This window comes from Sceloporus occidentalis, unplaced genomic scaffold (assembly GCF_023333645.1).
Source record: "Sceloporus occidentalis isolate IW3139 unplaced genomic scaffold, rSceOcc1.0.p SCAF_37, whole genome shotgun sequence".
NCBI lineage: Eukaryota > Metazoa > Chordata > Lepidosauria > Squamata > Phrynosomatidae > Sceloporus > Sceloporus occidentalis.
The window spans coordinates 762,146-789,195 of NW_028317017.1; the positions used below are offsets into that span (position 1 = coordinate 762,146).

Sequence of the window (27,050 nt, forward strand, 5' to 3'; positions counted from 1 at the left end):
ACTCCGTATCACCCATGATCTGTCTACCTGATGAGCTATCTAGGGAGCGGAGAGACACTGACTTCCGTCGGCAAAGATTTCTTCTAGTGAGCATACTGCTTCAGTTTACTTTTACTTTGGTGTTTCTTTATCATAATGATTATCCCACTTTGGTTATCAATTATCTCCAATAAGTTAGAGGTTCTGTTCTGTGTCAGGCCTAGGGCAATACCCAAAGTACACACGTCACTGTATGCGTGTGTATATGTATATACCACTTCATTAGTAGTAGGGATGCACCGAAACGAATTCTGGACTGAAACCGAAAATGCAGCATTTACCTGGCCGAAACCGAATATGACCCCCCCACACACCATAAAAAAAAAAATCTAACACTTTTATTTAAAGTAAGTGAAACACCAAAATAGGACAAAACAATTAAATAGCAATATTAATATATATATATGATTAACAGCAATCACATTCCTATCATGCCCAGGCATACCCAGATTCCAGGATGTACTCGCAGACTTGGCATGATAGGAGTATGATTGCCCTATCTACCCCTTCTCACTCCCTTTTGTCCTACCTACCCCTTCTCACTCCCTTCTCCCTATCTACCCCCTCCTAACTATCTACCCTCTCCCCCTTTGAAGTTCACTTACCTTTCAGGAGTCCTACGGTGGGGGTGCAAGGCCTCTGTCTCCCAGCTCTGCCACTGTATGGAACAGTATAGAGTGATGGGAGTTATGATGTACTAGAGCATAATTATATAATGAAAAATACATTGGAAATGGTAAACCATAACACCCATCACTCTCACACACTTACCAATCCGCACATATACCAATCCGCACATATACCAATCCACACGCACACGCCAATCCACACACACATACCAATCCACACACACATACCAATCCACACACACACACCAATCCACACACACACCAATCCACACATGTACCAATCCACACATGTACCAATCCACACACGTGCCAATCCACACACGTGCCAATCCACTCTCACTCACTGAATGCTTTCCTACCTTTCCTCTTTTCTCCTTACAGCTTCTTTTCCTCCTCTTCTTCAGTTCTTCTGTCTTCTTCCGGTTCAGTGGGTGCGGCTTCAGTGTTGTGCGCCGGGATCTGACAACAAATCCCGGCGCACAGCAGCTGTTGCCGCGCGGATCGCAAGGGAGCGATATCGGAGGTCTTTAACAGACCTCCGGCTCCCTTGAGTGATTTTAAGCCGGGTTCAAGGGTTGAACCCGGCTTAAAATCACTCAAGGGAGCCGGAGGTCTGTTAAAGACCTCCGATACCGCTCCCTTGCGAGCCTGCTCCTCCAGCGGCGGACATTACTCTCCGTCTCTGGAGGGGTGCCGGGTGCCGGCAAGTTGGCACCCCCCTGATGAGCGGCACCCGGTGCGGACCGCCCCCCGCTAGGTACGCTACTGCTCCTAAGTACCTCACCATCAGAATTTATTGTATGTTTGACTGCTTTTTTACATTTGTCTGATTAGGTAGGACACGAGAAATAGCTTGCCCGTTTCTTTACTAATTTTTGATCCACTAGGGGCGCTCGTGTTTTTGGTCGGTATTTCAATTTGAAACATAAACAGAGAAATAACTATGATAGTATAGTATGTCAAGCTTGGTCTTTATATGAAAAATGGTGTATATGCACTCACAATCTGAATGAGATGATCAGGCCTTGTATATAAAACCACCACGATCCGTATGTGGAGTATATATGGAGAAAAACGACAACATAAAGAGCACAATGGTGTGGTAACTCAACAAAGTTCTGGCACGGCAGAACAGATGTACACTTACAGTTATAACTGATGTGTCAGGCGCATAGAAGTTAGGTTTCCTCAGTTCTTCCCGGTCACGTGCTTGTATGTGAAGGTTTATGTATGAACTGATCCACCACGAACATATATATATATATGTAAAATAGAAATGTATTCTGGGCACATGCCCAGCTCGATAAGATACACTGCGTGTATAGGTAATACCTATACCGCGCTAAAAACTGTTTAAAAACTGTTTCAAAACAAAATAAAATATAATGAAAAGTCCAAAGTATGGGGACGGGAGCTCTATCCGTCCTTCTCGACGCGTTTCGCCTAAAATGCGGCTTCCTCAGGAGTATTTCTTGTGTTGTTCCGTCGGTCTTTTTATCCATGTGGGGGGCACCATCTTAGGTCCCTGACGTCCAGGCGTCTGACGTCAGTACGTGTGACCGTTCTGGCGTTGTTCGTCGTTCATCTGTCACACGTACTGACGTCAGACGCCTGACGAACAGCACAAGAAATACTCCTGAGGAAGCCGCATTTTAGGCGAAACGTGTCGACTGAGGAAACCTAACTTCTATGCGCCTGACACATCAATTATAACTGTAAGTGTACATCTGTTCTGCCGTGCCAGAACTTTGTTGAGTTATCACACCATTGTGCTCTTTATGTTGTCGTTTTTCTCCATATATACTCCACATACGGATCGTGGTGGGTTTATATACAAGGCCTGATCATCTCATTCAGATTGTGAGTGCACCATTTTTCATATAAAGACCAAGCTTGACATACTATACTATCATAGTTATTTCTCTGTTTATGTTTCTAATTGAAATACCGACCAAAAACACGAGCGCCCCCTAGTGGATCAAAAATTATCTTTCTAACACCAGGAGAGTGTTATTACGGGTTTGCAGCTGTGTATCCGGTTTAAAAGAGAAAGGAAAGTATCTTTTTATTATTTCTTCTTGTACACACTTTTTGACACTAGTTTTTCACACTTTTCTAGTTCCTACACTTACCATTTCTTTACTAAGCCTTATCTCTACCCAGTAAAATTTTATTTTTTTTCCTAATATCGGAGTGAAATAAAACCATGATCCAGACTGAAAAAGAAAAATGCTAGAAAAATAGAAAAGGAAAAAAGGTGGACGATGTGAGGTGGCTCACATCATCAGTATTAAATTGCTGTACGCTATAACCAGGGCCGGCCCGACAATGGAGCCGAGTGGGGCAACCGCTCCAGGCGGCACTTTTGAAGGGGCAGCACTTCTCCGCCCCAAGACCTTTTTTTTTTATTAAAGCGAAAGAGAAAGGGGCGCTGAGTGGTTTTCGCTTACCAAGCTGTCAGTACCCGCTCGGCGCCCCTCTCTCTCTCCTCTGCGGCGAGTCTCCCTGTCCGGTCTCGGTGCCGGCTTGTAATGCTGAGCGCCGGAAGATTTCTGCTGAAAGGTAAGTACAAGGGGGGGGGTAGATAATGGGGGGGGGGGACGGAGGGAGAGGAAGGGTAGATAAGGGGGGGGGCAGCATTTTAAAATTCGCCCCAGGTGGCATTTTGTTGTTAAAAACACTACAAATGTATGTGTGGTATGTGATATCACATTAAATTACAAAGAATTGGCTTAATATATGTGACAAATTGTGATATTATTGGATATTGTAGTTATTCAATTAAGATATTAGTTTACTTTGTATTTCTCACTTATATTCAACTTTTTAATAACAGTTTTTACATAGTGACATGTTGGCTCCCTCTAGTGGCTTCCTTGCAAATTGTTTTTCTTGGCTAAATCTTGAACATGGTCCAGCCAAACCATACAGGTAGCAAAAGATAGCAGAAGTAATTGCCCTATAGCGGCAGATGCCTTGGGTTGTCTCTGTTGTCTGAGATTTTTTTTAAAAAATCATCTCTCATGAAGGGGATATATTGAAGCATTTGAAGTAGAGGTGAACATCTATCCTGTCAATTCAATTGGGGTCCTCATGGTGGACATATAACTTAATATATATATATATAATATATATATATTATATTTTAATGCATATTGGAGTTCATTTGGCACGGGAATTGGAGCATTTATTATTGTTATTGAAGCCTCCTCTCAATGTATCTACTATAACAAAACAAAGTTTCACAGTCCGGACATTTCTACTTCTAGACCTTTTAATGCTATCTAAACGTTCATTTATAGTATGTGCAAGTATTCATCAGTCTGTATTTAATGGTATTGGCAATATCACTGGGACCTTTGACTTTATTACATTGAAGATAGAAATGATCATTGCACCTGTGGATAAGTGTAATATTTAAATAATACATACTTTACTAATGATAACATAATTAATACAAGAAATGTGTTCCCTCATTCATTCATTTATTCATTCATTCATATGCTTTCACCAAGTTGGTTTGCTATAACAGTTCATCTCTCTGTGCAGGAGGGTTTCTAGGGTCTTCCTCCACATTTTTGATCTAAATGCTTTAAGGGAAATTCACTTTTCACAGTATCATACAAAGACCATACTTTCATTGTGCAAAGTTGGTTTGCTAGAACTGGCATCCTCTATACTTCATTTTGTTTCATTTTCTGCGACACTCAGAAACGAATTTTCTATTCTAAAAGGTTTCATATTTGTTGATATCTTAAACCACTTTCTCCATAAAATCATACTTCATATGTAGAGATCCTTTGGATTGATTAGTATGAACTGCTTTCATATTATTCACATCCTGCATCCTTTTCCCTACTATTTTATCTCACAGGTCAGTCAACACTTTTGTATTGTGCCTTTGCACCTGAAATAATTTATCTGTCATCTTTATACTGACGATATACTGCTGACTGTTTCCTCTGCTCATCTTTTCCTGTCATCTGTGCTTCCAACCTTCTTTTCTATTAATGCATCTATGTCAGTAGATGATATCATATTTGTAAAGTGCATAATCCATATGCAGCCCATTTTGGAGCATCTACCTCTTTGAGGCTTTACTTGCGCATTCATTCAGATCCCAATCTATTGTCCTGTCTTACAAAATGTGTCAATTAAAGCTTTGATCCTTATGTACAAGGGCCATTTAAAAAGTTTCCACTTGCATATATCCCACACAGAGAAAGAGGGAAAGGGAGGGAATTGTCCAAGAGGAGTTGAACAATCAGTCTGCACGGAGGAGCAAAGAAGGACTTAAATTTGCTAGCTGATTCTCCTACCGGACTCGGGTGTCTTAAGGGAAACAGGATTCCCAGGGAAGGAATAGCTTCTGGAATTTCTTGGGGGAATCACTCATGAATGCTGTTAGCTGGTCCATGACGATCACCTCATCTACCAAGAGTTTCACCTCCACTCCAGGCCAACGCCTTCCTGGCTGCCGAAACTAGTGGCTAGAGCATTTGGTAAGCCAGCGGGATCACTGACACAGGGGCATGTTTTGTCTGAGTATTGTTTTATATGCCTGTTCTTTGTGTGGTGCGGATGGAGATATTTGCTGGGGCTTCCCATATGTTCTACCAGTCCTCCCCATCTAACTTCTCGTCTATGTCTCTCCCATTGTTTGACGTATGGGAGTGGCTGTGGTAGACCTTCCCGCACCATATGCAAATATATGTAGAAGATCATACATTTCAAGGTAACCGAAGTTAGATGAGTGTTTTCCAGCTAAATCTCATTTGTAAGTGTCTGAAATAGTCCGCTGTTTGCAGTGGGGCAATTGTTTTAAGTGTGTTGAACGATTTGATTCACATCCTCACACAAGTACATGCATCTCTATTGCAAACCCCATCCCTAAGCATCACATTGTGCCACACTATACATAATATATAAGGGCCCGATGTTCAGACTATATATAATGTTTTAAGCCAACACAAATTGCAATGTTGCTGCAAGATGTCATATTGATAGCATAGGAACCAGACCTAATTTAATATCATATATTCCATATCAAGAGAACAAACTGATCCACATGTTCGTGCTTTCTCAGATCCTGGCATAAGATGGCACTGCAGCGAGTGTATTTACATGTAGTGCATATATGATGTTCAGAGAAGGAATAATAACATATGGCCCGTGAAATAGCCTTTAGCATAGAGTGGGGAATGTTACATTGAGCAACTGCACGATTGGACCCTGTACAAAATAAAAAAATGTACAATTTTTTTTATATGTAATATGTCCAAATTGCACTACTTTTTTCAGCAATAACCTCTGTTATTTCATACAGGTCAAGTCAGTGGAGTAGAATCCTACTGAACAGAAGGCGGGTCATAGTCCGAATTTCCCAAATGTTTATCTGATACTCGTAACTGTTAATGTTATAAAACAAGGCATCACCACCCAACTTTTAGACATTACAGGAAGTGTGTTTGGGTGGATGTTTTGACCACTAATAAAATATGTCATATATCATGTTGTGGAGGCGCGACTGGGAAGCGAATGAATCATGACATTTTCCAAATAAAGAGCAGGGGAAGTCACATCTACTTTAGGTTACACAGAACAACTGCAGTGAAGATAACGTTTTTTTAAAAAGCAGGAAACAAACATGCATAACAACATGAGCTATACATATCACTATATATATATATATAAATATATATATATATAACTGCATAGCCTAATACTAATACTGATTTACAGTATATTTTGGAAATTTTAGGTACATGGCCTGTACAAGTTACATCATTTAACCTTTGAACAATCATATTATATGCTGACAGATGTTGTATAACTGCAGTTGATGCAACTCTGGTTGCATTTCAATATAATTTGGATGGCCAAAATGCTCATTCTGGCACCGTCTTACAGGGGTATCAGTGCTGACACTACTGGAGACACTAAATATATCAAGAGTTCCCAGTGAGCTTGAACACAGATATGGCAAACATGCACAGTGAGTGTGACATGAAAGGATTAAACTAAGAGACTTCAATTTAGCTTCCTTTTAAGCATTACTACAAAACCCCCATACCATAAGGACAAAAAAAAATGCTGGCTACAGAGATACTGATGCTTAAAGAGGTAAAATATAGGTCTTCAAAGGAGTAATGTGACTTTAGAAATTACTGCTGTTACAGAAACACTGGTATAGTGTTGGGGAGAAGGTATTCCAGACCTGTTTTGGCAATTCCATGTAAGTTAAATAAAGCAAAGCTAATGAAACTTGCACAATGCGTTATGGGTCCCGGGGTGCAGCATCCAAAGAGCTGTGTGGGCCGGAGCGCCTACAGCCTTAAAACCCCAGCTCACCTGCCCTAGTCAGCAGTGTTTAAAGAGAACATTCACCATTTTTTTGGAACAGTTCTCTTTTTTTGCATTATATACAGTTTTCAGGCAGCTGCATATTAACCATATGCATAAACTCTGTAATCTTAGACTAATCTACTAGATAAACACCCTGACCCCTTATTCTGCCTGTGAAAATACAATGGCTCAGTTTTTATGGTTTTAAGGTAATTAACAGCATTGCCATAAAGAATCAGCTCAGGTGTGGTAATTGTGCACTCAAAATATCATATGGCTGACAGAAATGGCAGCCTCCGGGTCTGCAGATAGAGCGAGGTTATTGGAACAAAAGGAGATAACGCCTGGTTTAATGTTAATGTTAACCTACATTGCTGTATGAAGCACGGAATTTCATGCTCACGTTGAAAATTATTTTTTTCCATGGTATGTTCCACTTAAAATGAACCAGGCTGACCCAGTTCACTTTTTCCAGGGGAGCTGGACTGCTAGAAACTACAGTTTTTCTATTGTGCTACACTGAGTTTGTGTTAATTTGGGAACCAGGGAGGCCTTAGAGAGCAAACCTGATGTTCAGATTGTGCTCAAAAAGTACAAGAGTTTATTTTAGTTTTTTTCACTTGCTGCTGCTAAAATGTTAAAGCAAATAAAAAAAAAAAAACACAAAAAAAAACCTTGAATGTAAGATGAATCTGACGCGTGTTTACAAATTTTCCCTATAAGACAGCATTTTTTGAGGATCCCTGCCTAAAAACTCTTGACATTTGGTGATAGTACTCGGGAAGTTGCATCAGTGAAAATGTTGTACCGCACCTAGAACTCGGCAGAAGGATACAGATATTTAAAGAAATGCTAGACACTTTGCAACTCGTAGATTGATAACGCTGGTTTAAGTCTGTCTACTCTATTGAACTTAGCACTTGTGTAACCAAATCCAGCATTAGAAACACCATTTCTAGTACTATTAAATGTGCATACCTCTCCCAGAAATGATTCTTTAATCAAGTACAATTTTGCCGTAAATATTTATTTTTGCAGGGAACACTTTGTCACATGACAAAAAAAAAAAAACAACCTGAAAAGACTTCATAAAGACTAAATAAAGATAAAGATACAGATCACAGCAGACAATGAAAAAGTCTTACTCATATGTATGAAGCAAAAGCACATAAACTGGTGTGGAACAATAAAAAACAAAAATAATTTAGAAAATGCTACCATTCCATAAAAAATAAATATTTAAAGACTATGAAAGAATATACATTTGTATCTCATTGCTTTGCGACCTGTAACACCCTCTGTAGCTTGAGAGCAGTCTGCACGTCTCCAGTCACACGTAAACGACCCTGCGTGTAAGCAGCCAGAGGGTGAAGATCTCCTTGAATTAGCGACAGGAGGTCAGCTTCAGTAAGTTCCAAAGTCACATCAGGATTACGATGGAATACTCCCCATCCACACTGGCCAGAACCTGGTCAAACAAAAGCAGAAGAAATATCTGAAAGAGCAGATATACAAAGTATACAACAAATGGCAGGGGAATCCAGATGAGTCCAGATTCTGCATTTTCTCCTTAACCCCTTCAATCCCAGGGGTTTTTGGTACCTCAAAGCACAGAGCAATTTTGCCATTTTTGGGGTATGTCGGTTTAGCGATGATTCTCTTTTCCTGTGAATAGTGTAAACCCATGTAAACTATATATTGTTTTTTCAAGGAGAGATAGAGCTTTCGTTTGATACCATAGTTGGATGATTAGCTGAAAATTTAGAATGAGAAATGTAGTAAAAACTAGCGAAGATTAGAAAATTAAACTAATTATTTTTTACATTTTCCCTCTGAATCGTCACAAAATTAGGTAAAGTGATGGAAAATCCCCTCCAAGTTTATCAATTCAGGTGTCCTGATTTCAGAAATACCTAATTTATATAGATTTTCCAGACTTTCCCAGCACCAGGGAGCATACTATAAGGTGTACAATTTTGTATAATTTTTATGCCTATGGCTTAACGGGTTTGGGGGTTGTGAACGGGGGCAGAAGGGTTATACTGGCTAGATATTATGCTAGGGCAATGGGAAGTAAGTTTTTTTAATAATTTTTTATTATCTTTTTTTATATGTATTTTTTTAATTTTCATTTTTTTACATTTTTTTTTTTTTTTATATATATTATTTTTACACAGAAATGGTTAGAGGTCCTCCTAGGGACCTCCTAAACATGCCAGTGATGTCATCTCTGTGCCTCATCGGAGGGCAGGATATCCCCGCAGGGGTTACGGGGCGGAAGGGAATGCCCGATCGCCCATTTGCAACTGCACGATCGGGCACTTTCAACCGTAACAGCTTACCGGCTTTCATGCCGGAAGCTGTTACGGGAGATCGGGCAGCAGAAAGCCGGCGATGCCAGGGGGAGTCCAGGTCTCCCATGCAGCGGCAGGGATGTGTCCCTGACGCTGCACGAAGGGCTGGATGTACCAGGACGTCCATAGGGGTTTCTTTGTGGGCGTTTTTTTGGACGTCCCAGTACGTCTATAGGGGAATGAAGGGGTTAAATACTACATATTTCCATACACTAAATAAACCTACACAAGTGCTTACATATTCAAATAAGCAATATATATATTAGAAACATCTTATCCAGGGACAAGTATCTTATTTTCCTGTATTTTCCTAATTACACCTTCTTAACTTATTTATTGTTAAGTTGCTGGTTGTTGCCAATTGGTTGGTTCGCTCATACAGCCTTTGTAAGGGTGTAGTAACAAATGGAAGCCATGCTAAAGGAAAACATTGCGTTTACTACAGGGAGTCAAACTAATTTGCATTTTGGACTGAGTAACTAAGATAATAGACCAATGAGGAGCTGTTAATATAGTCTATCTAGATTTCAGTAAGGCACTTGACACTGTCCACCATAAAAAAAAACTTAACTCAATAAATTGCAGTCTTTGGATTTCAAAATAATTGAATGGATAAGGCAATGGTTGAGTGACAGGAGGCAGAAGGTTTTAGTTAACAGTGTATATTCAGAGAAAGGACTTGTTATTATTGTGGTACCTAAGGGATCAGTATTGGGACCTGTACTATTTTTATTAGTGATATTGCAGAAGGTTTTTAATGGTATGTATTTTTGCAGATGATACAAAAGGTCTGCAACAGGATAGACAGCTGCAGTTGATAATTGTAAGATAATGCAATTGTAAAAATGTAAAAATCCCACGGCAGAATACAGCTTTGGGGATACTGTTCTGCCAGTGACAACGGAAGAGAGGGACTCAGGCAGAATTATTTCTGATGACTGAAAAGTAAGCAATAGCAAGCAATAAAGCGTCTGAAAAAGCAAGCTGGGTTCTATAGCGAGAGGCATTAGTAGCAGGAAGAGGGAGGTGATTATGCCACTTTACAGATCTTTGGTCAGACCTCTGCTAGAGAATTGAGTACAGTTCTGGAGACCCCTTCTCCAGAAGGATATTGACACATTGGAGACGATTCAGAGGAAGGCTACAAAAACATGGTTTGCAGGATAGAAATTATCAGGAAAAACTAAGGGATCTTAATACTATGGTTTGGAGGAAAGAAGAGACAGGGGAGATGTAATAGAAAAATGTACTTAAAGGGATTAAACAGAGTACAGGAGGCAAGCTTATTTGAAAGGAAGAGCAGTGCTAGAACTAAAGGTCCAAGTCTAAAACTACAGGGTCAGAGGCTTAGAGGTAATGTAAGGAAGTTCTACATTACTGAGAGGGTACTAGATAAATAGAACAGTCTACTAGCAGAAGTGGCAGAGGCTAATACAGTGTGGGAATTTAAACAGCCATGTGATAGACATCAAGCTATCCTCACTTGATATCAGACCAAGGATGGAACAATGGTTCTGATCTGCTGTCAAGTCAGACAAAATGGATTTGAGGTCACTAGGCCTTCTGGTTCAGCCTTCCATGGCCTCAAAGCTACTAGCGCTTGTATGCAAAGGGATCCGAAAATTAACGGCAAAGGGGGATAATTAGCACTAGATTTGGTTTGGAGAGCCATATATGAAGGCTGAGTTATACAGAAATATATTTCATGTGATAACTATTTTTATTTCAGGATCTTGTGTTGAATTTACTGCAAGATTTAGACATACTACATCATAGGAAACAGCAAACCTGTCTAGTAAAACAAACACAAGGAAGCTTTTAACATACATGGTTATTGTGCTATCTACCTGATGTCAAGTCAAGGAAATATGCCGCCTTCTCCCCACCCTGTAAAGTCAAATAAAACTGAAAGGATGACCCCACTTCAGAAACCAGTGATGAAGTCAGATTTCCCTCTAAGCGAGACAGCAGCTGGTGCAATGAAAGGCCTGGAAATGCAGACAAGATAGATTAGATAAATGTAGACATATTTTTAGGAAAATACAAGGATGGCAGTAATTGTTAACTGAAAACACAGAGGAATCTACATTTCTCATAAGGTTTTTTGAGTAAACAAGCAAGGTATCCTCTGACAAAAATAGAACAATCCATCAGATATAGAAAGGTTATTTTAATTTTTCATGATACCAGTTTTATCCCTCTATATCCCTGATTATCAGAAAACGGTAAACAGCTTTCCGAAAAATAATTGTTCATATTATTCCTTATCCTTACATGAAATTATGTCATAAGAGAGAGATTTAATCATGTCAGTAGATAGACTGGGAGTATGCATTTACAAATTCACTCCTCCTCCCTTTCACTAATATACCAAGACACACCCTGTACATGCCGTAGTCAAGCCAGGGAGGTAGCACTTCGAGTGGAAGGACGAATACACAGAGCTGTTAGGGATATTAATGAGATAAAATAGGCAAAACCAATATTCTATCACATACACAAAATGATAACGCTATTAATTATTGTAGGACCACATCCACAATATTAATATAAAGAGATCCCCTATATTTTATCTCTGATCCTAAATTCTTTCAGATTGCGCCAAAAATTATAATTCAAAATTATATCACCACTAAGTCAATCAAAATATTATTTATTGTAAAAACACAATCTACAAATATCTATATTACCTGTGCAGTGCAGAAGATAAAAACAGGAACATTATTTTAAACATGTCAAAAATACAGTATATTATTGATTAGTTATCAAATATGAATCATTATCTTATGAGTCTAACATATACAGAATGCAACAGGTGAACAAACACATTGCATAAACATTTCAGCTTGATCAAATTATATCAACTTACATAAATGGCATTTAATATCAAACTAATTCATTTCCAATCCACACAGCATCCAAAAATAAAACCCAAAAATAATAATAATTAGGGCAGTAACAAAAAGATCACTATTTCTCTGTATTAGTGGATATCAGTATTACTAATACAACAATTAAAAAATAATTTAATAATGTCTTAAGAGTATTAGTGACATTTGTAATAGATGCAAAAAATGTCAAAATTCAGTTACAGGCAGGGCCGGCCCTATAATGGGGCAGACTGGGGCAATTGCCCCAGGCGGCACTTTAGAAGGGGCGGCACTTTGCCGCCCCAAGCGCTTTTTTTTTTTGTTTTTTTTTTTGAAGCGGAGGAGAGAGGGGCACCGAGTGGTTTTCGCTTACCCGCTCGGCGCCCCTCTCTCTCTCCTCTGCGGCGAGTCTCCCTGTTCGGTCCCGGTGCCGGCTTGTAATGCAGAGCGCCGGAAGTGACGTCAATTTCCGGCGCTCAGCATTTTTTAAACTTCGCCCCAGGCGGCGTTAAGTCTTCGGCCGGCCCTGGTTACAGGTAAAAATACCTTTTACATCATTGTCATTATTACGGGTTATAAACTGCAGTCTCACAAGCCGTTATATACAATAATGTCATATACTATTTCCCAGAAGAAGGGATTAAATTCTTCTATATTGAAGTAGACAAAATTCCCCTCTATTCAGGATAATAAACCCATTATATTCACAACCACTTGTTGCTGTGGTCCAACTGGTCCTTACAGATATCAATCCAGGTTCAGTGGAAAAAAGTGGAAAGAAAAATAACTTTCTTAAAGTTATATATACCATATTGGCTCGAATATAAGCCACAGTTTCCCCCCCACTTTAGGTCTTTAAAGTGGGGGTGCGGCCTATATTCTGGGTTTTGCGCAGGGATGCACAGTTCATGTCGCCCAACGCCCAGGACATGCAGTTCCGGGCGCCGGGCAGGTGTTTTTGTTCCGTTTTCAACAGGGTTAGGATCCAGATCCCCCGCAGCGCTGCAGGGGACCTGGATCCTTCTCTCCAGCAGCCGTGGACGTCTGCGCGATGACCTCCGCTGCCTGAACTTCCGCCTATGGTGGAGCACCAGCGTGACATAACCTTCCGGTGCTCCACCATAGAAGTGCCGGTAGCGGAGGTTGCCTACGCGTATCGTGCAGACGTTCACCGGCTGCGGTGATGTGCGTAGACAACTTCCGCTGCCAGCACATCTCTGTCGCTGAATTGCCGGCAGCGAAGGTTGTTTGCTCGCATCGGACAGACGTCCACCGGCCAGCCCCGCTAGACACCAGGGAGTCTGGGGGTGCATTGGTAAGTCGGGGGGCGGGGAGGGGCACTTCTAGGGGCCATAAAGCATATCTAGGGGCAGGTGGCCATTTCTAGTGGGCATAAAGGATATCTGGGAGGGGCAGGTGGCCATTTCTAGGGGATAGGTGGGTATTTCTAGGGGGCATAAAGCATATCTGGGGTGTCAGAGTGGCATATCTGGGGGTGCATTATGAATTAAGGGGGGGGGTACCCTTAAAATGGCTATTGGTTTTCTGTTTGTATATAACATATGCTGACAAACTGATAGATACCAAAAATGTTAAAATACATGTATTCCTGTTCATTAGACAAAATACTGTTTTACCATTCCACTAATGTGTATTTTTTCTTTAAAATAGCACCAAACTTTAAGGGCGCGGCCTATATTCGGGTGCAGCCTATATTTGAGCCAATACGGTATGTTAGATACTCAAAGTAATTATGAGAGTGAAATATGTTGCCAAGATCTTGTGATGTTCAAAATTCCAATTGTCTGGGGTCTTCAAATTGTCTGGGGTCTTCAAATTGTTTAAAACCTAAACTTTCAAAGACAGGGCTTATTACCATATTCTCCACCTATTGATTGAAATTCTCCAATCATAATTGTGGATTTTACTCATTATAATTAGGACTTCTTAGCATATTTGCATTATTGTATTTTCATCATTTACCTCTAAAAGATGCTCTGGTCTAAGAAATAACGTTAAACAATTACATATACATCTGAAATTTGTCCTTGATAACGCATATCTCTAGAAGTTCCCTCCTAGGTAGTAAATCAGTTTTGGTGGTCTTGCAAAGTAGCCCCCATTCCAATTTACATTTCTAGAGATAAGTAGATTCTGCTCCTTAAATTTTCCCATAGAAGATATACTAATTAGGAAATATTTGGTGAAGCAGCTATATTCATAAGAGCTTATTTGTTCTAAATTATAGAGAGAACAATGAAAGAAAAAATCATTTATATGATTAAGGAAAACAAAATGGCTCTGACATCTTATGTTCATGTAAAATACAAATATAAAATACTTGTTTTCCAGCATAAAATATCTGACAGAAGAATATTTCTATGGAGAAATAGATAAAAATAAAAAAATAGAATCTAGGCACCTGCACACGGCTTGGAGTCATTCTCCGAACTTTGTTTGGCCAGTGAGATGACCTGAAGGAGTAGTTGCTCAAATCCTCCGCTAGGGGGCTTGGATTGTATGTTCAGAGTACTGTCCAAAGTATCTTCAGGTGGCTGCACGATGGCCTCCAAAGCCAGCTCTACACGTTCCACACACACACCCCATGGCTTCACCTGTTCATTAATATCTTCCTAGAAAGCATCACATATTCAATTGGAGGTTATTTTTTTTTTTTTTTAAAAAGGATGTAATGCAAAGGTAAAAAAGTATAATTTTGACATAGCAAACACTCCTATGTTACAGCTGAATTATAGCAATAACACTGTTTAAAAGCGTAACCATAATTTATTAAAAACCCACATGGTGTTTAATAATCCTTAAAACACTAACATCTTATATTGCACAGTCTGCTGATAATGAAACTTTCAAAGCTTCTCGGGAAAGCCTGAAAATATCCATTATTGATGGTATTTAAAAAAACTGTTGGGAGAGAAAATGTTTCAAATCAATGGTGCTCAAAGACATACGGGTCGCCAACTGGACAGGAACCGTGTGCATCCTTGCCTGGAAACAAGTAGTTAAATTCATTTTTAATTGGGATGCCTGTACTGCAGGAAGAAGTGCAGTGCCGCCTAAAAAAATCAAAATAGACAAATCACCAGGTCCAGATGGCATTCACCCCCGCGTTCTAAGGGAGTTAAGTAATGTAATAGACAGACCCCTATTTCTAATATTCAAGGACTCTATAGTGACAGGGTCTGTTCCCCAGGACTGGCGCATAGCAAATGTTGTGCCAATATTCAAAAAGGGGACAAAAAGTGACCCGGGGAATTATAGGCCTGTTAGTTTAACTTCTGTTGTGTGTAAACTGTTTGAGGGTTTCCTAAGAGATGCTATTTTGGAGTATCTCAATGAAAATAAGTGTATGACTCCATATCAGCATGGGTTTACAAGGGATCGGTCCTGTCAAACTAACCTGATCAGCTTTTATGAGGAGGTGAGCTCAAGACTGGATCGGGGTGAATCGCTGGATGTCGTATATCTTGATTTTTCCAAAGCATTTGATACGGTGCCACATAAAAGGCTGGTACATAAAATGAGAATGCTTGGGCTGGGGGAGAATGTGTGTATGTGGGTAAGTAACTGGCTCAGTGATAGGAAACAGAGGGTGGCTATTAATGGTACATACTCTGAGTGGGTTACTGTTGCTAGTGGGGTACCACAGGGGTCAGTTTTGGGTCCTATTCTTTTTAATATATTTATTAATGACCTTGTAGAGGGATTGTATAGTAAAGTATCCATCTTTGCAGACGATACTAAGCTCTGTAACGTGGTTAACACAATAGAGGACAGTGCACGATTACAAATGGATCTGCATAGGTTGGAGGCTTGGGCTGGGATGTGGCAGATGAGGTTCAACACAGATAAATGTAAGGTTATGCACATGGAGAAGAAAAACCCAGGCTGGGAATATGTATTAAATGGGAAAACACTGGGGACGACTGACATGGAAAAGGACTTAGGAGTTTTAGTTAACAGTAAATTTACCTGTAGCGACCAGTGTCAGGCAGCTGCTGCTAAGGCAAATAAAATCATCGGGTGCATCAAAAGGGGCATAGATGCCCACGACAAGGAAATAATTCTACCACTGTACAAGTCACTAGTCAGACCACACATGGAATACTGTGTACAGTACTGGGCACCAGTGTACAAGAAAGATATAGTGGAGCTGGAGAGGGTTCAAAGACGGGCAACCAGAGTAATAAGGGGAATGGGAGGACTACAGTACCCAGAAAGATTATCAGAATTAGGGTTATTTAGTTTGGAAAAAAGACGGCTTAGGGGGGATTTAATAACTATGTATAAATATATAAGGGGACAGTACAGAGATCACTCCCAGGACCTATTTATACCCAGGACTGTATCTATAACAAGGGGACATCCTCTACGGCTGGAGGAAAGAAGGTTTCTACACCAGCACAGACGGGGGTTCTTTACAGTAAGAGCGGTGAGATTATGGAACTCTCTGCCAGAGGAAGTGGTAATGGTAAACTCAATAAAAGAGTTCAAAAGGAGCCTGGACGTGTTTCTTGAAAGCAATAATATTACAAGTTATGGATATTAGATTAATAGGGACAGAACGTTGATCCAGGGATTTATTCTGATTGAAATATTTGGAGTCGGGAAGGAATTTTCCCCTGGTATGGGGCAATTGGCATCTGCTTCATAAGGGTTTTTTTGCCTTCCTCTGGATCAACACAGTAGGGACACAATATGTATATAGGTTGAACTTGATGGACTTTGGTCTTTTTTCAACCTTATGAACTATGTTACTATGTTACTACTCAAGCTTGAAGCCCATTGCTGAACACCACTGATTTAAGAGACAGAATGTTGCTGCTTACCTTCAGATGTTCACCTATGCGCACCCGATCACTGTGGATTTCCCTCAGATACTTTCTGCCGAGGCTTTGTGTCAAGAGGTTCTGCGCCGTGTTACGTATCACAAAGTTCAGGTCCTGAACCGAGAGGACAGACAGCACGGGATCACGTACACGGAACTGGACATCAGCTCCAAGGGACACCAGAGCCCCATCCCGTGACTTCACCTGTGCACGTAAGCAACAGCTTTAGAGAACGAGGAGATGATAACATGATTACACCAGATTAAAATTTCAGTCGATTAAAGTCTACATAGCCTGACTGCAAAAGATACCTTTTCAGTAGGCTTTCAATGCTGTTCGTTTAATAAGTGTTATTAAAAGTTTACACACAATGGTGCCAAAATTGTTTTTGGGACACCAGTTTATGGAGAATGAGGTTGGCTGTGTTTTCAGTTGTTTAGTGTGATTTATCTTTGGTCAGTGACTTAGGTGTCTCACAGGCGACATCATCAGATCTTCATAAAAGATAAAATGAATTTTCTTTTTTGCCAGAGCCGTTGATGAATATAGATAGTAGCCTGTGTGAGCTGTGGCAAGCAGGAGAGGTATGTCAGGAGAGGAGGAAAATACATATTGGGGGGGCGGTTCTGCTAAATCCCTCCATGCATTTGCCAGGGATGAGGACAATAATTTTAAGGGAACACTCAGCTACATGATGGCAACAGTGTCCCTTAAAGAAGAGCAGATATAAATACCGTAATAGACATTCAGAGAGCTAGTGCTGTATACATGTGAGCAAATATGTTTTTAATACAATGATAATTTTAAGTATGTAAATAAAACTGAACCACTGATGTATACTCAAAAAATGAATGCTGTCACAAGTCAAATTGAAAATGGGAAAACAATTACACAATCAGTAAGAAATACTGCAACAGAGAACAAAAAGGACTGCATAACACTGTCACATGCAATCCAAGACATAAAGCGCTGCACAAAGGCTGCAAAAATATAACACACAAAAGAGAAGTTAACAGAAATGGCCTTGTTGCTTCCTCTGATTCTTACAAATAACCACACTTTCTGCAAAACTAGCAAGGACTTCCTTTAGCAACCAATGATAACGCAGACCACTTCCATTCCTGTATACTTCAGAAAAATGTTGTTCTTCACTCACCGCAGTAAGCACAGCATAATTGTATACACCATGTGCTTAACGTCCTGTAACATTAGATTGTAGGAACCTACACTATAGGGGCCAATAGTTAAAGCACATAGCAGATGTGCAACACAAGACAAAAGCAACGCTACAAAATTATGGGGTGAAAAAGGTTTGACAAACCTAGGGAGCAAGATTGCCATGACTAGCGCCACGATAGGGAAACTGACTCCCCCCTGCTTTGCTGCAAGAACAGAGTGAAACTGGTGCCGCGAGGTGCCCAGCGTGGTCACGTAATGCACATTGTGTCAGAGGTCAACAAATTTGGTTTGGATCTAGAAGCCAGCCAAAAGAAAATAGGAGTCATGTTTTTATTTTTATATATTGCCCAATCTGGTGCCCGGGGGGTTTGTCGAGCCTTGCCATACCCTAATATACATTTACACACTATAACACACGCTAACATTCTGTCAGGGGTGAACCTAGTGTTAGTGGCACCTGGGGGATGGAGAGGAAGAGCAGGAGCTTGACGGATATGCGCTGCATGGGGCATTACAGCATCACATGGCCTGTACAAGAACAGAACGGACAGGCACATTGAGCTCCATTCCAGGTAGAGTCATGTTGCTCCATTTGTTTAATAATGTACTAATACATTTAGCAACTTTAACACTGAATTGATTTATCTCCAATTATTTTATGTATTTGGAAATTTAATATTTATCAATTATTAACTTGATATTTGAATATATCAGCTCATTAAATAGATAGTTTATCTATCAATTCTTTATTAAATGGATTATCAATATACATTTGCCAAATATTTAATGTATTGACTAATACTTTATTAAAAAAAAATATATATTTATTATATATATTTAGCTTTAGAATAGGACATTTCTCTAAAAAAACATTAGGGGGCATATGATGAGTACAACTGTAGACAAATTTGGTGACCCCTGTTGTACACTCTTGTATTATCTTGTAAACTTGCGAGCAGGGCTCTCTCCACCTAATGTATCGGTTTGTCAATTCTCGTATTGTCATACCCCTTGAATATATGTATTGTATTAAGTGCTGTGTAAATTGTTGGCACTATATAAATAAAAGATAATAATAATGTTATCTATAGACATCAATAGAAGATTTATCTCAGTGGGAAATGCTGACTGATTCATTATCCAACAGCTCTTTACTGATAGCCTTCTGTGTTATGTCCACCCAGCAAATTAGATTAGATTTTCAAGCACAAAAAAATAAAAATCTTAAAAAAAAAATAGATTTAGTCACTATTTCCACCCACAATAACATTCGTGTGACTTATTTTTAGCTTGCCTTTTTAAAACATTTAGCAGAAATAAGGTTGCGGTTGGAGGAGGAAGAGAATCCTTCTGCTAATATCGATAAAGGGAAGAGCAGAAAGAGCATTGGTAGAGAGCCTTAACCCCTTCAGGACCGGTGTCTTCCCCTTCCCTTGAAGACCACAGTTTTATTTAAATATTTTAATTCCGTGCTCATGATTCGCTTCAAAGTGATCACGTGCACGGAATTGAGGGGGAGTGGCTGCTATGGATCGCTGGGGACACCAATCATCGATGACGTACCTGGTACGTCCCGGTCTGGCGGTGACGTATGACCAGGAAGTACCAGGTACGTCCCGGTCCTGAAGGGGTTTTATTTAATAAGACAAACACACAGCGCAGGATAAAACAACATGATATTTGAACAATAAACCACTACTTACGTATAAGATTATCAATGTGTACGGGAGACAGTTTTTTAATCAAATTTTATTGACAGTTTTCCCAAAACTAACTATAAGACTGTACAGCAGTCAGCAGAAGGAACCATTTAAGATATTAACCTCTTAATGTACTCAGAGGCAGTGAACTCTAGTCAACCAGTTAAGTGTGCGTTTGATCTGATGTGGATCAGTTCCTCCACAACTCTTTTCAGCTGTATTAACCCACTCTTTATATAAGGTGGTGGAGTAACAAATGTGAAGGAACAGCCCCAATTTCACCCAGCATGTCCATCGATTAGAATTAACCCAGGGAAGAATTTCTTACTAAATCAATATTGTGTCCAATAACACAAAGTCCATATTTTGTAAACAGACTCCTATTGATAGACACACTCCAAATATGTAAGATCAGAATTCTATATGTATCTGGCCAGCAATTAAGTTATATAGTGTATAAGTGGCAGATATTTGCAATGGGCCAGACCAATGAGAAGAGTTTTAATCCACCATGTCGTATGAAAAAGCTTAAAGGATTAGTGCTGCTGGCTCCTGATGACAGAGGCGAGCCCAGGCTATTAAGCAGCTAGATCTCCTTTGCAGCAGCAGGGAGATGTCTCTGCCACTGCAAAAAAGGCTTGACTTTCTGGTACGTCAAATGGGACATCTTGCCTCACCTTTCATAGGTGCTTCCATAGGGGTACGAACATATCCAGACTATTACAATACAGGTTCCATTTCTAACAACACTTCCTACCTTAGATGGTGGTATGTTGAAGGCACGAACCCTCATGTCCACTCTATGAAGTTGATCAATCAAAGGAAGGAGTAAGACTGGTCCTGGCCCTCGGGGTCCTCGTGCACGTCCAAGACGAAATACGACTACACGTTGATAATCTGGCACTATCTATAGAAACAGGGAATACGGATATCTGAAGGTTTTACCAAGATGATTATTTGGCATCCTGTCTACGTGAGAACTACCACACCAAAACACAGGCACAACACATCAAAGCATTCAGATGTCTATCTCTTATAATTCTATACACAATGATTAAATAAGTAAACCTTTGCTACAGTTGCACTACTGTGTATTCTATTGTGTTCCTGAATTAACCATTTGAGTGCTGTGGTCAGGATACATTTTCCACTGGGAGCCTTCATAGATTCGTTATATAGGCATGATTAAAGAATGAGAAAGCCGAGTGTTTAACACTTTTTCAAGGCCTGCAATAACATGTATGTGTTGGCCTTTTTGTGTAGGCTCGCTTAAAAGTAAGTATCGTATTTGCGCGATTATAAGACGACCCTGATTATAAGACGACCCCCCAAAATCTGAATATTAATTCAGGAAAAGAAGAAAAGGCCTGAATATAAGGCGACCCTATAGGAAAAAAGTTTTACCAGTAAATGTTAATTCATGTAAGCAATTTTTTTTTATAAAAGCTATGATTGAGAAAAATACTCTGCCTACAGAAATGCCTTATGCCCCCCATTTAACACTCCCTCCCCAAACTTACCGGTGCTTCTGACTCCCGGTGTGTTGTCCGGGCAGCAGGAAGACATCTACGCGATTCGCATAGGGAACTTCCGCTGCAGCCGGAAGGAGGTGGGGTTAGCAGCGGGGGTTGTCTGCGTCCATCGTGCAGACCTTCCCCGGTTGTCAATGAAAATTCCCCGCACCGGGACGCAGCAGAATTTGTCTACGCGAACCGTGTAGACGTCTACACACTACACACCCGGGAGTCAGACGCACAGGTAGGTTGGGGGGGGGCAGGAGGATCCAGGTCCCCTGCAGCGCTGCGGGGGATCTGGATCTTAGTCTCATAGTCAGACCTATTTAAGGTCTGATTATAAGACGACCCCGATTATAAGACAAGGGGTATTTTTCCGAGTATTTGCTCTGAAAAAAACCTCATCTTATAATCGAGCAAATACGGTACTTAGGTAGATATTGGCTGAGGGTGATGGTCCATAAATGGGCTTTTACTAGTGTATATATTATTATTATCTTTTATTTATTTAGTGCCAACAATTTACGCAGCGCTTAATACAATACAAATATTCAAGGGGTATGACAAGACGAGAATTGACAGACTAAGACAAACCAATACATTAGATGGAGAGAGCCCTGCTCGCAAGTGGCGTCGCTGCAGGGGTGCAATTGCCCCCCCTAGGTTATTCCTTGCCCCCCCCCCCCCCCCCGAATTTGGAACCACCCAACTGACACTGTATGTCCAGATTGCCCGGGACAGTCATATACCGGCACTCACCAGTGAAGCAGCACAAACCACAGCAGAGCAAGGAGACAGAAGCCTCGTGCTCCCACCGCAAGATTTAAAAGGTGAGTGAACTACAAAGGGGGGTAGGGTAAATAGTGAGTAGGGAAAGGGGAGGGGTTGGAAAGTGATAGGGGGTAGATAGTGAGAAAGGGGGAGATGGGGTAGATAATGAGAAAGAGGGTAGTAAGAATATTGAAATAAGTAAAGAGTGTGAATGAGTGTGTATGAATTAATGTGTGGATGCATTGTGTGAATGAGTCAGAGTATGAATTAATATGTGGATGAATTGTCTGAATGAGGGAGAGTATGAATTAATGTGCGGATTAATTGTGTGAATGAGTGAGTGTGTGAATGTGTGTGTGTAGGGCTGAAACAACTAATCGATAAAATCGATAATAATCGATAATGAAAATCGTTGTCAACGATTTTCATTATCGATTAATCGAATCGATTTTTATCGATTATAAAAATTATAATCCAACCTCAAACAGAGATCGGATTATAACACTAGAATCCAGATCCCCCGCAACGCTGCAGGGGACCTGGATTCCCCTCACTGTCGGCCGGTCTCTCACTTCCGTCTCTCTCCCCCCTCCCATACACCCCTCTGACTCCTCCCCCCTCCCATACATCACTCTGCCTCTCTACCCGGCTCCGTTACTGACTTCATAGAAGCCTCAGCGTAAGTGAAGGGCAGTAACGGATGCTGTCTGTGCGCATCGTTTAGACCCCCACCGGCTGACAGAGGATCATCCTCTCTGTCAGCCGGTGGGGGTCTGCATCGCACAGACAGCCTCCGTTACTCACCTTCACTTACGCTGAGGCTTCTATGAAGCTGCAGTGAAAGTTCCTGTCAGTAACGGAGCCGGGTAGAGAGGCAGAGCGGTGTATGGGAGGGGGAGGAGTCAGAGGGGTGTATGGGAGCCACCCTCCCATACACCACTCTGGCTCCTCCCCCTCCCATACGGCACTCTGCCTCTCCACCCGGCTCCCTGGTGTCTTCTGAACCTCCGTGGCTGACAGGAGGCAGAGTGGAGTATGGGAGGGGGTAGGAGGCAGAGTGGAGTATGGGAGGGGGTAGGAGACAGAGTGGAGTATGGGAGGGGGGAGGAGGCAAAGTGGAGTATGGGAGGGGGGAGGAGGCAAAGTGATGTATGGGAGGGGGGAGGAGCCAAAGTGATGTATGGGAGGAGGAGGAGGCAGAGTGATGTATGGGAGGAGCCAAAGTGATGTATGGGAGGGGGAGGAGGCAGAGTGGTGTATGGGAGGGGGGAGGTGCCAGAGTGGTGTATGGGAGGGGTAGGAGCCAGAGTGGTGTATGGGAGGGGGAGGAGCCAGAGTGGTGTATGGGAGGGGGAGGAGCCAGAGTGGTGTATGGGAGGGGGAGGAGCCAGAGTGGTGTATGGGTGAGTTATAGTGGTGTATGGGGGTATTATGAATTTCAGGGCATATAGGGGGTATAAGGCATATCGATATTAGGCATATCAGGGGGGCATAAAACATATCTGGGGGTAAAAGGTATATCAGGGGGCTCAGTTGCATATCACTGGCATATAAGAGGTATAAGGGATATATGGGGGCAGAGTGGCAAGCTGGGGGTCAGATGTGCATAACCGGGGGCAGTTTGGTAAATAAAAATTTTTTAAACAAGGCTTTTTTCTCATAGTTTTTATTAAATATGAAAAATAGTTAACATATGAATTAATATTTACTAATAACTTTGTATTAAAAACTAGTTTGAGAAACACTGTTTGGGTTCTTGTAGCTTTTATTATTATGTCAGTAAAATAAGAAGGTGAATAGAGAGAGGCCATTGCAATAAAGAGATGAAAGTGTAAATTGTACGTTTTTTATTACATTATTTTAAATTGAAAAAAATTTTTTTTTTTATCCGATTAATCGAAAAAATAATCGGCCAACTAATCGATTATTAAAATAATCGTTAGTTGCAGCCCTATATGTGTGGGTGAATTGTCTGAATGAAAGTGTGAATTAGTGAGTGACTGTAAAAGTGTTTGTGTGTATCAGATGTATAATTGTGGAAAGGCAAAGATGGCACTAGCAGGATGTTTGAGCCTTGGGGACCAAGATGGCACAGGCAGGGTGTTTTTGGGGCAAAGATGGCACAGGCCAGGCTGTTTGGGGACAAAGTTGACTGTGCTGGGCTGTTTGGGGACAAAGATGGCAAATCCTATGTGTGATCTTTACCCTCAGTGCTGAGTTTCCATGTGCTTTCCAGTTGATCTATTTCCATACATTACTATTGTATACCTGCAAATAGAGGATTTGTATGTCTGATTCTGTTTATCTGATCTATACCTTCAGTGCCGAGTTCACAAGTGAATTTCATTTGATCTATACATGCAATGCTGGGTTTGTGTGTTAATGTGTTGATCTATACCTGCTATTGGCAGTCTAATAAAATATATCGCCAGCAGGATCTAATATTAATTTATATCGGCAGCAGGATGTAATATCTATATATCGGCAGCAGGATCTAATATTAAAGAAACCAGTTATTTTCAAATCATATTTCAATCATAGTCTTTACTTCAAAGATGCACGTTAAAAATGCATGTCTAACGCATATATGTGATGGGGCCATCACATAAATCAATAATAAAAGGGCTTGCTGGGGGCATTAATACAAATAGTGGTGGCTAGAGGTGATCATACAAGGGTGTGGGGGCACCACATTAATCAATACTAAAAGGGTGCTGGCTGAGGCATCAATACACAAGGGGCAAAAACACTAAGAGGGGTATAACCGACAACGCAGTGTGGAAAATCCATCCTGATGTAGACGTCTGTGTCGTAGATCATGTCCTGCTGTTTGTGTGTTTTTGGTTATCAGTGTAGCAGAACCTGTGTGTGTGTGTGTGTGTGTGTGTGTGTGTGTGTGTGTGTGTGTGTGTGTATGGGTGTTGGTGCAGCAGAGCCTGTCCTGGTGTGTTTGGGTGTCATTGTGGCAGAGCTTGTCCTGGTGTGTGTGTGTTTGGGTGTCGGTGTGGCAGAGCCTGTCCTGTGTGTGTTTGGGTGTCGGTGTGGCAGAGCCTGTCCTGGTGTGTATGTGTGTTTGGTCGTCAGTTTCCTGGCACTTAACTTACAGTAGGAACTATTTCATTTTTACTTATCCAGAGATAAAAAGCCCTCCTGAATTTGTAGTGACTTTAGGGGACAAAACTTTCAAGGACGTGAAATCATTTAGTGGAAAAGTTAAGATATTAGTCGCACTAAATTGTGGCTTCAGGCTTCCCATGTTGAATGATCAAGTATTATGTTAGTCCATGTATATATATACATATATATCAGTGGTATGATTTAATGGTGGAAATTAATGCCCCCCCCTCCCAGTTTTCACTGTGGTACCTTATGTGCCCCCCCCCATATATTGTTTCTAGAGTCAGCACTGCTCGCAAGCTTACAATCTTGAGCATATATATATCCGAGTCTGCATATTTTTGGGGGGTTAATGGGAAAGAGGCATGTGATGTCACAGCTGCATGTTAGCAGGGATCAGGCATTTTTTTCTAACATGCTGGTCAGCTGATCTTACAACAGATCAGCCGGCAGTATAATGGCACTTTTTCTCTAACAATAGATGCCATGTTAGCAAGTAGCCATGTCGGCTGCATGCTGCATACATCCGCAGGAAATTTTTCTACTGATGATGTGTCTCTTAACTGTAAATGCAAGACATCCCTGTTCAACTGAAGTCTTGCACATATAGCTAGATGTTTCCTGCAGGGCATGACCCATGATCACTGGCATTCCACTACATTATAGAAATACTGTCACTGTATAAGATACATGGTTGGCTCCTGGGACAGATCTCATTGCCAATTCATCCATATATATATGGGGCACAGAGTGTGGTATGTGGGAGTAAGCTTCAGTCTGCTTACCTTTAGAAGACACCAGATGGAGAGAGGGAAGGTTATGACAAGGATGAGGCATGACAGGCAGGTAACTGCCGTGTACAATCCAGAAAGCAGCAATGACTGAGAAGGAGCTGTGGGTTAGAGGATCGCACGTTACTGAGAGCTTCACCTAATCTGTAATACATTGACAAGCAGGTAATGGTTTATATTTACCGGTTTTCTGAGACTGCGATGGAGGAGGTTCATCTAACCCAACCGGCAAACTCGTATATGTATACTGGCTCCACATGATTTCAAGGGTGCATAGTAAGAAAGAAGAGGGCTGCAATACACCACTACCCCCTAAAGAACATTTGCTTTACCCAACAAAGTATTCAAAGTCAAAAACAACGCAGATAAATCGGAGGCGAGCGTTCAGGTTTCGGAAATGACAGGTCCTCTACTTCATCAAAGCTTCGCTGGAAAACCTATCTGAACCATTGCATTGGATCTGAAGTTAACAGTAGTTTGGAACTATACGGGTTAATAAGTAAACGCGATGCCGCCACAGACCATAACACCAATCTTTTCCAGATCAACTGTATTTTCTGGTTTCTCTGCACTGGACCGAATTATATAAACACTTCCGGGTCAATACGTTCCCGGAAACTGCTCGGTGTTTTACATGCTGTCAATTACTGCGTCTGCCACACACACGGGAGAGGTGGGGCAGATACCTTGGACAGCAGCTCAGGGCTGGGTCATGAAATCCGGCTTAGCTCCAGTTCTTCTTGCATGTGGTGGCGCTGCGGCTCTAGTACCGAGTGTCACATTAGGTGGCCTTACTGAGCGCCACAGATGCCTGGACAGCTACTGCCGCTAGGGTATGATTACCGTATATCTCGGTGAAGGGGCTTAAATGTCACAACATTGTGTATGTAAACA

At 41.1% G+C, this 27,050-nt stretch overlaps 1 protein-coding gene across 1 annotated transcript; it reads right to left on the minus strand.

Moving 5' to 3' along the window:
• Positions 1–8,284: 8,284 nt before the first annotated feature.
• STOML1 (stomatin like 1) lies at positions 8,285–26,415 on the minus strand. Its single transcript, XM_089488322.1, has 8 exons — positions 26,340–26,415; positions 26,151–26,257; positions 20,721–20,870; positions 17,085–17,288; positions 14,666–14,870; positions 13,389–13,412; positions 11,215–11,355; positions 8,285–8,481 (listed from the first exon to the last, which is right to left on the minus strand). Exons 1-8 carry the CDS (start codon positions 26,413–26,415, stop codon positions 8,285–8,287), a joined length of 1,104 nt encoding a protein of 367 aa, XP_089344448.1.
• Between the last annotated feature and the right edge of the window lie 635 nt (positions 26,416–27,050).

What these genes read in the sequence shown, in the direction of transcription:
- STOML1 (XM_089488322.1), bottom strand. Translation starts at nt 26,415, where the DNA reads ATGTGGAGCCAGTATACATATACGAGTTTGCCGGTTGGGTTAGATGAA. An exon ending in ATCGCAGTCTCAGAAAACCG is followed by an intron (nt 26,258 to 26,339) that starts GTAAATATAAAC and finishes TCTAACCCACAG; the next exon opens with CTCCTTCTCAGTCATTGCTG. An exon ending in TTTCCTTGACTTGACATCAG is followed by an intron (nt 8,482 to 11,214) that starts GTAGATAGCACA and finishes TTGTTTGACCAG; the next exon opens with GTTCTGGCCAGTGTGGATGG.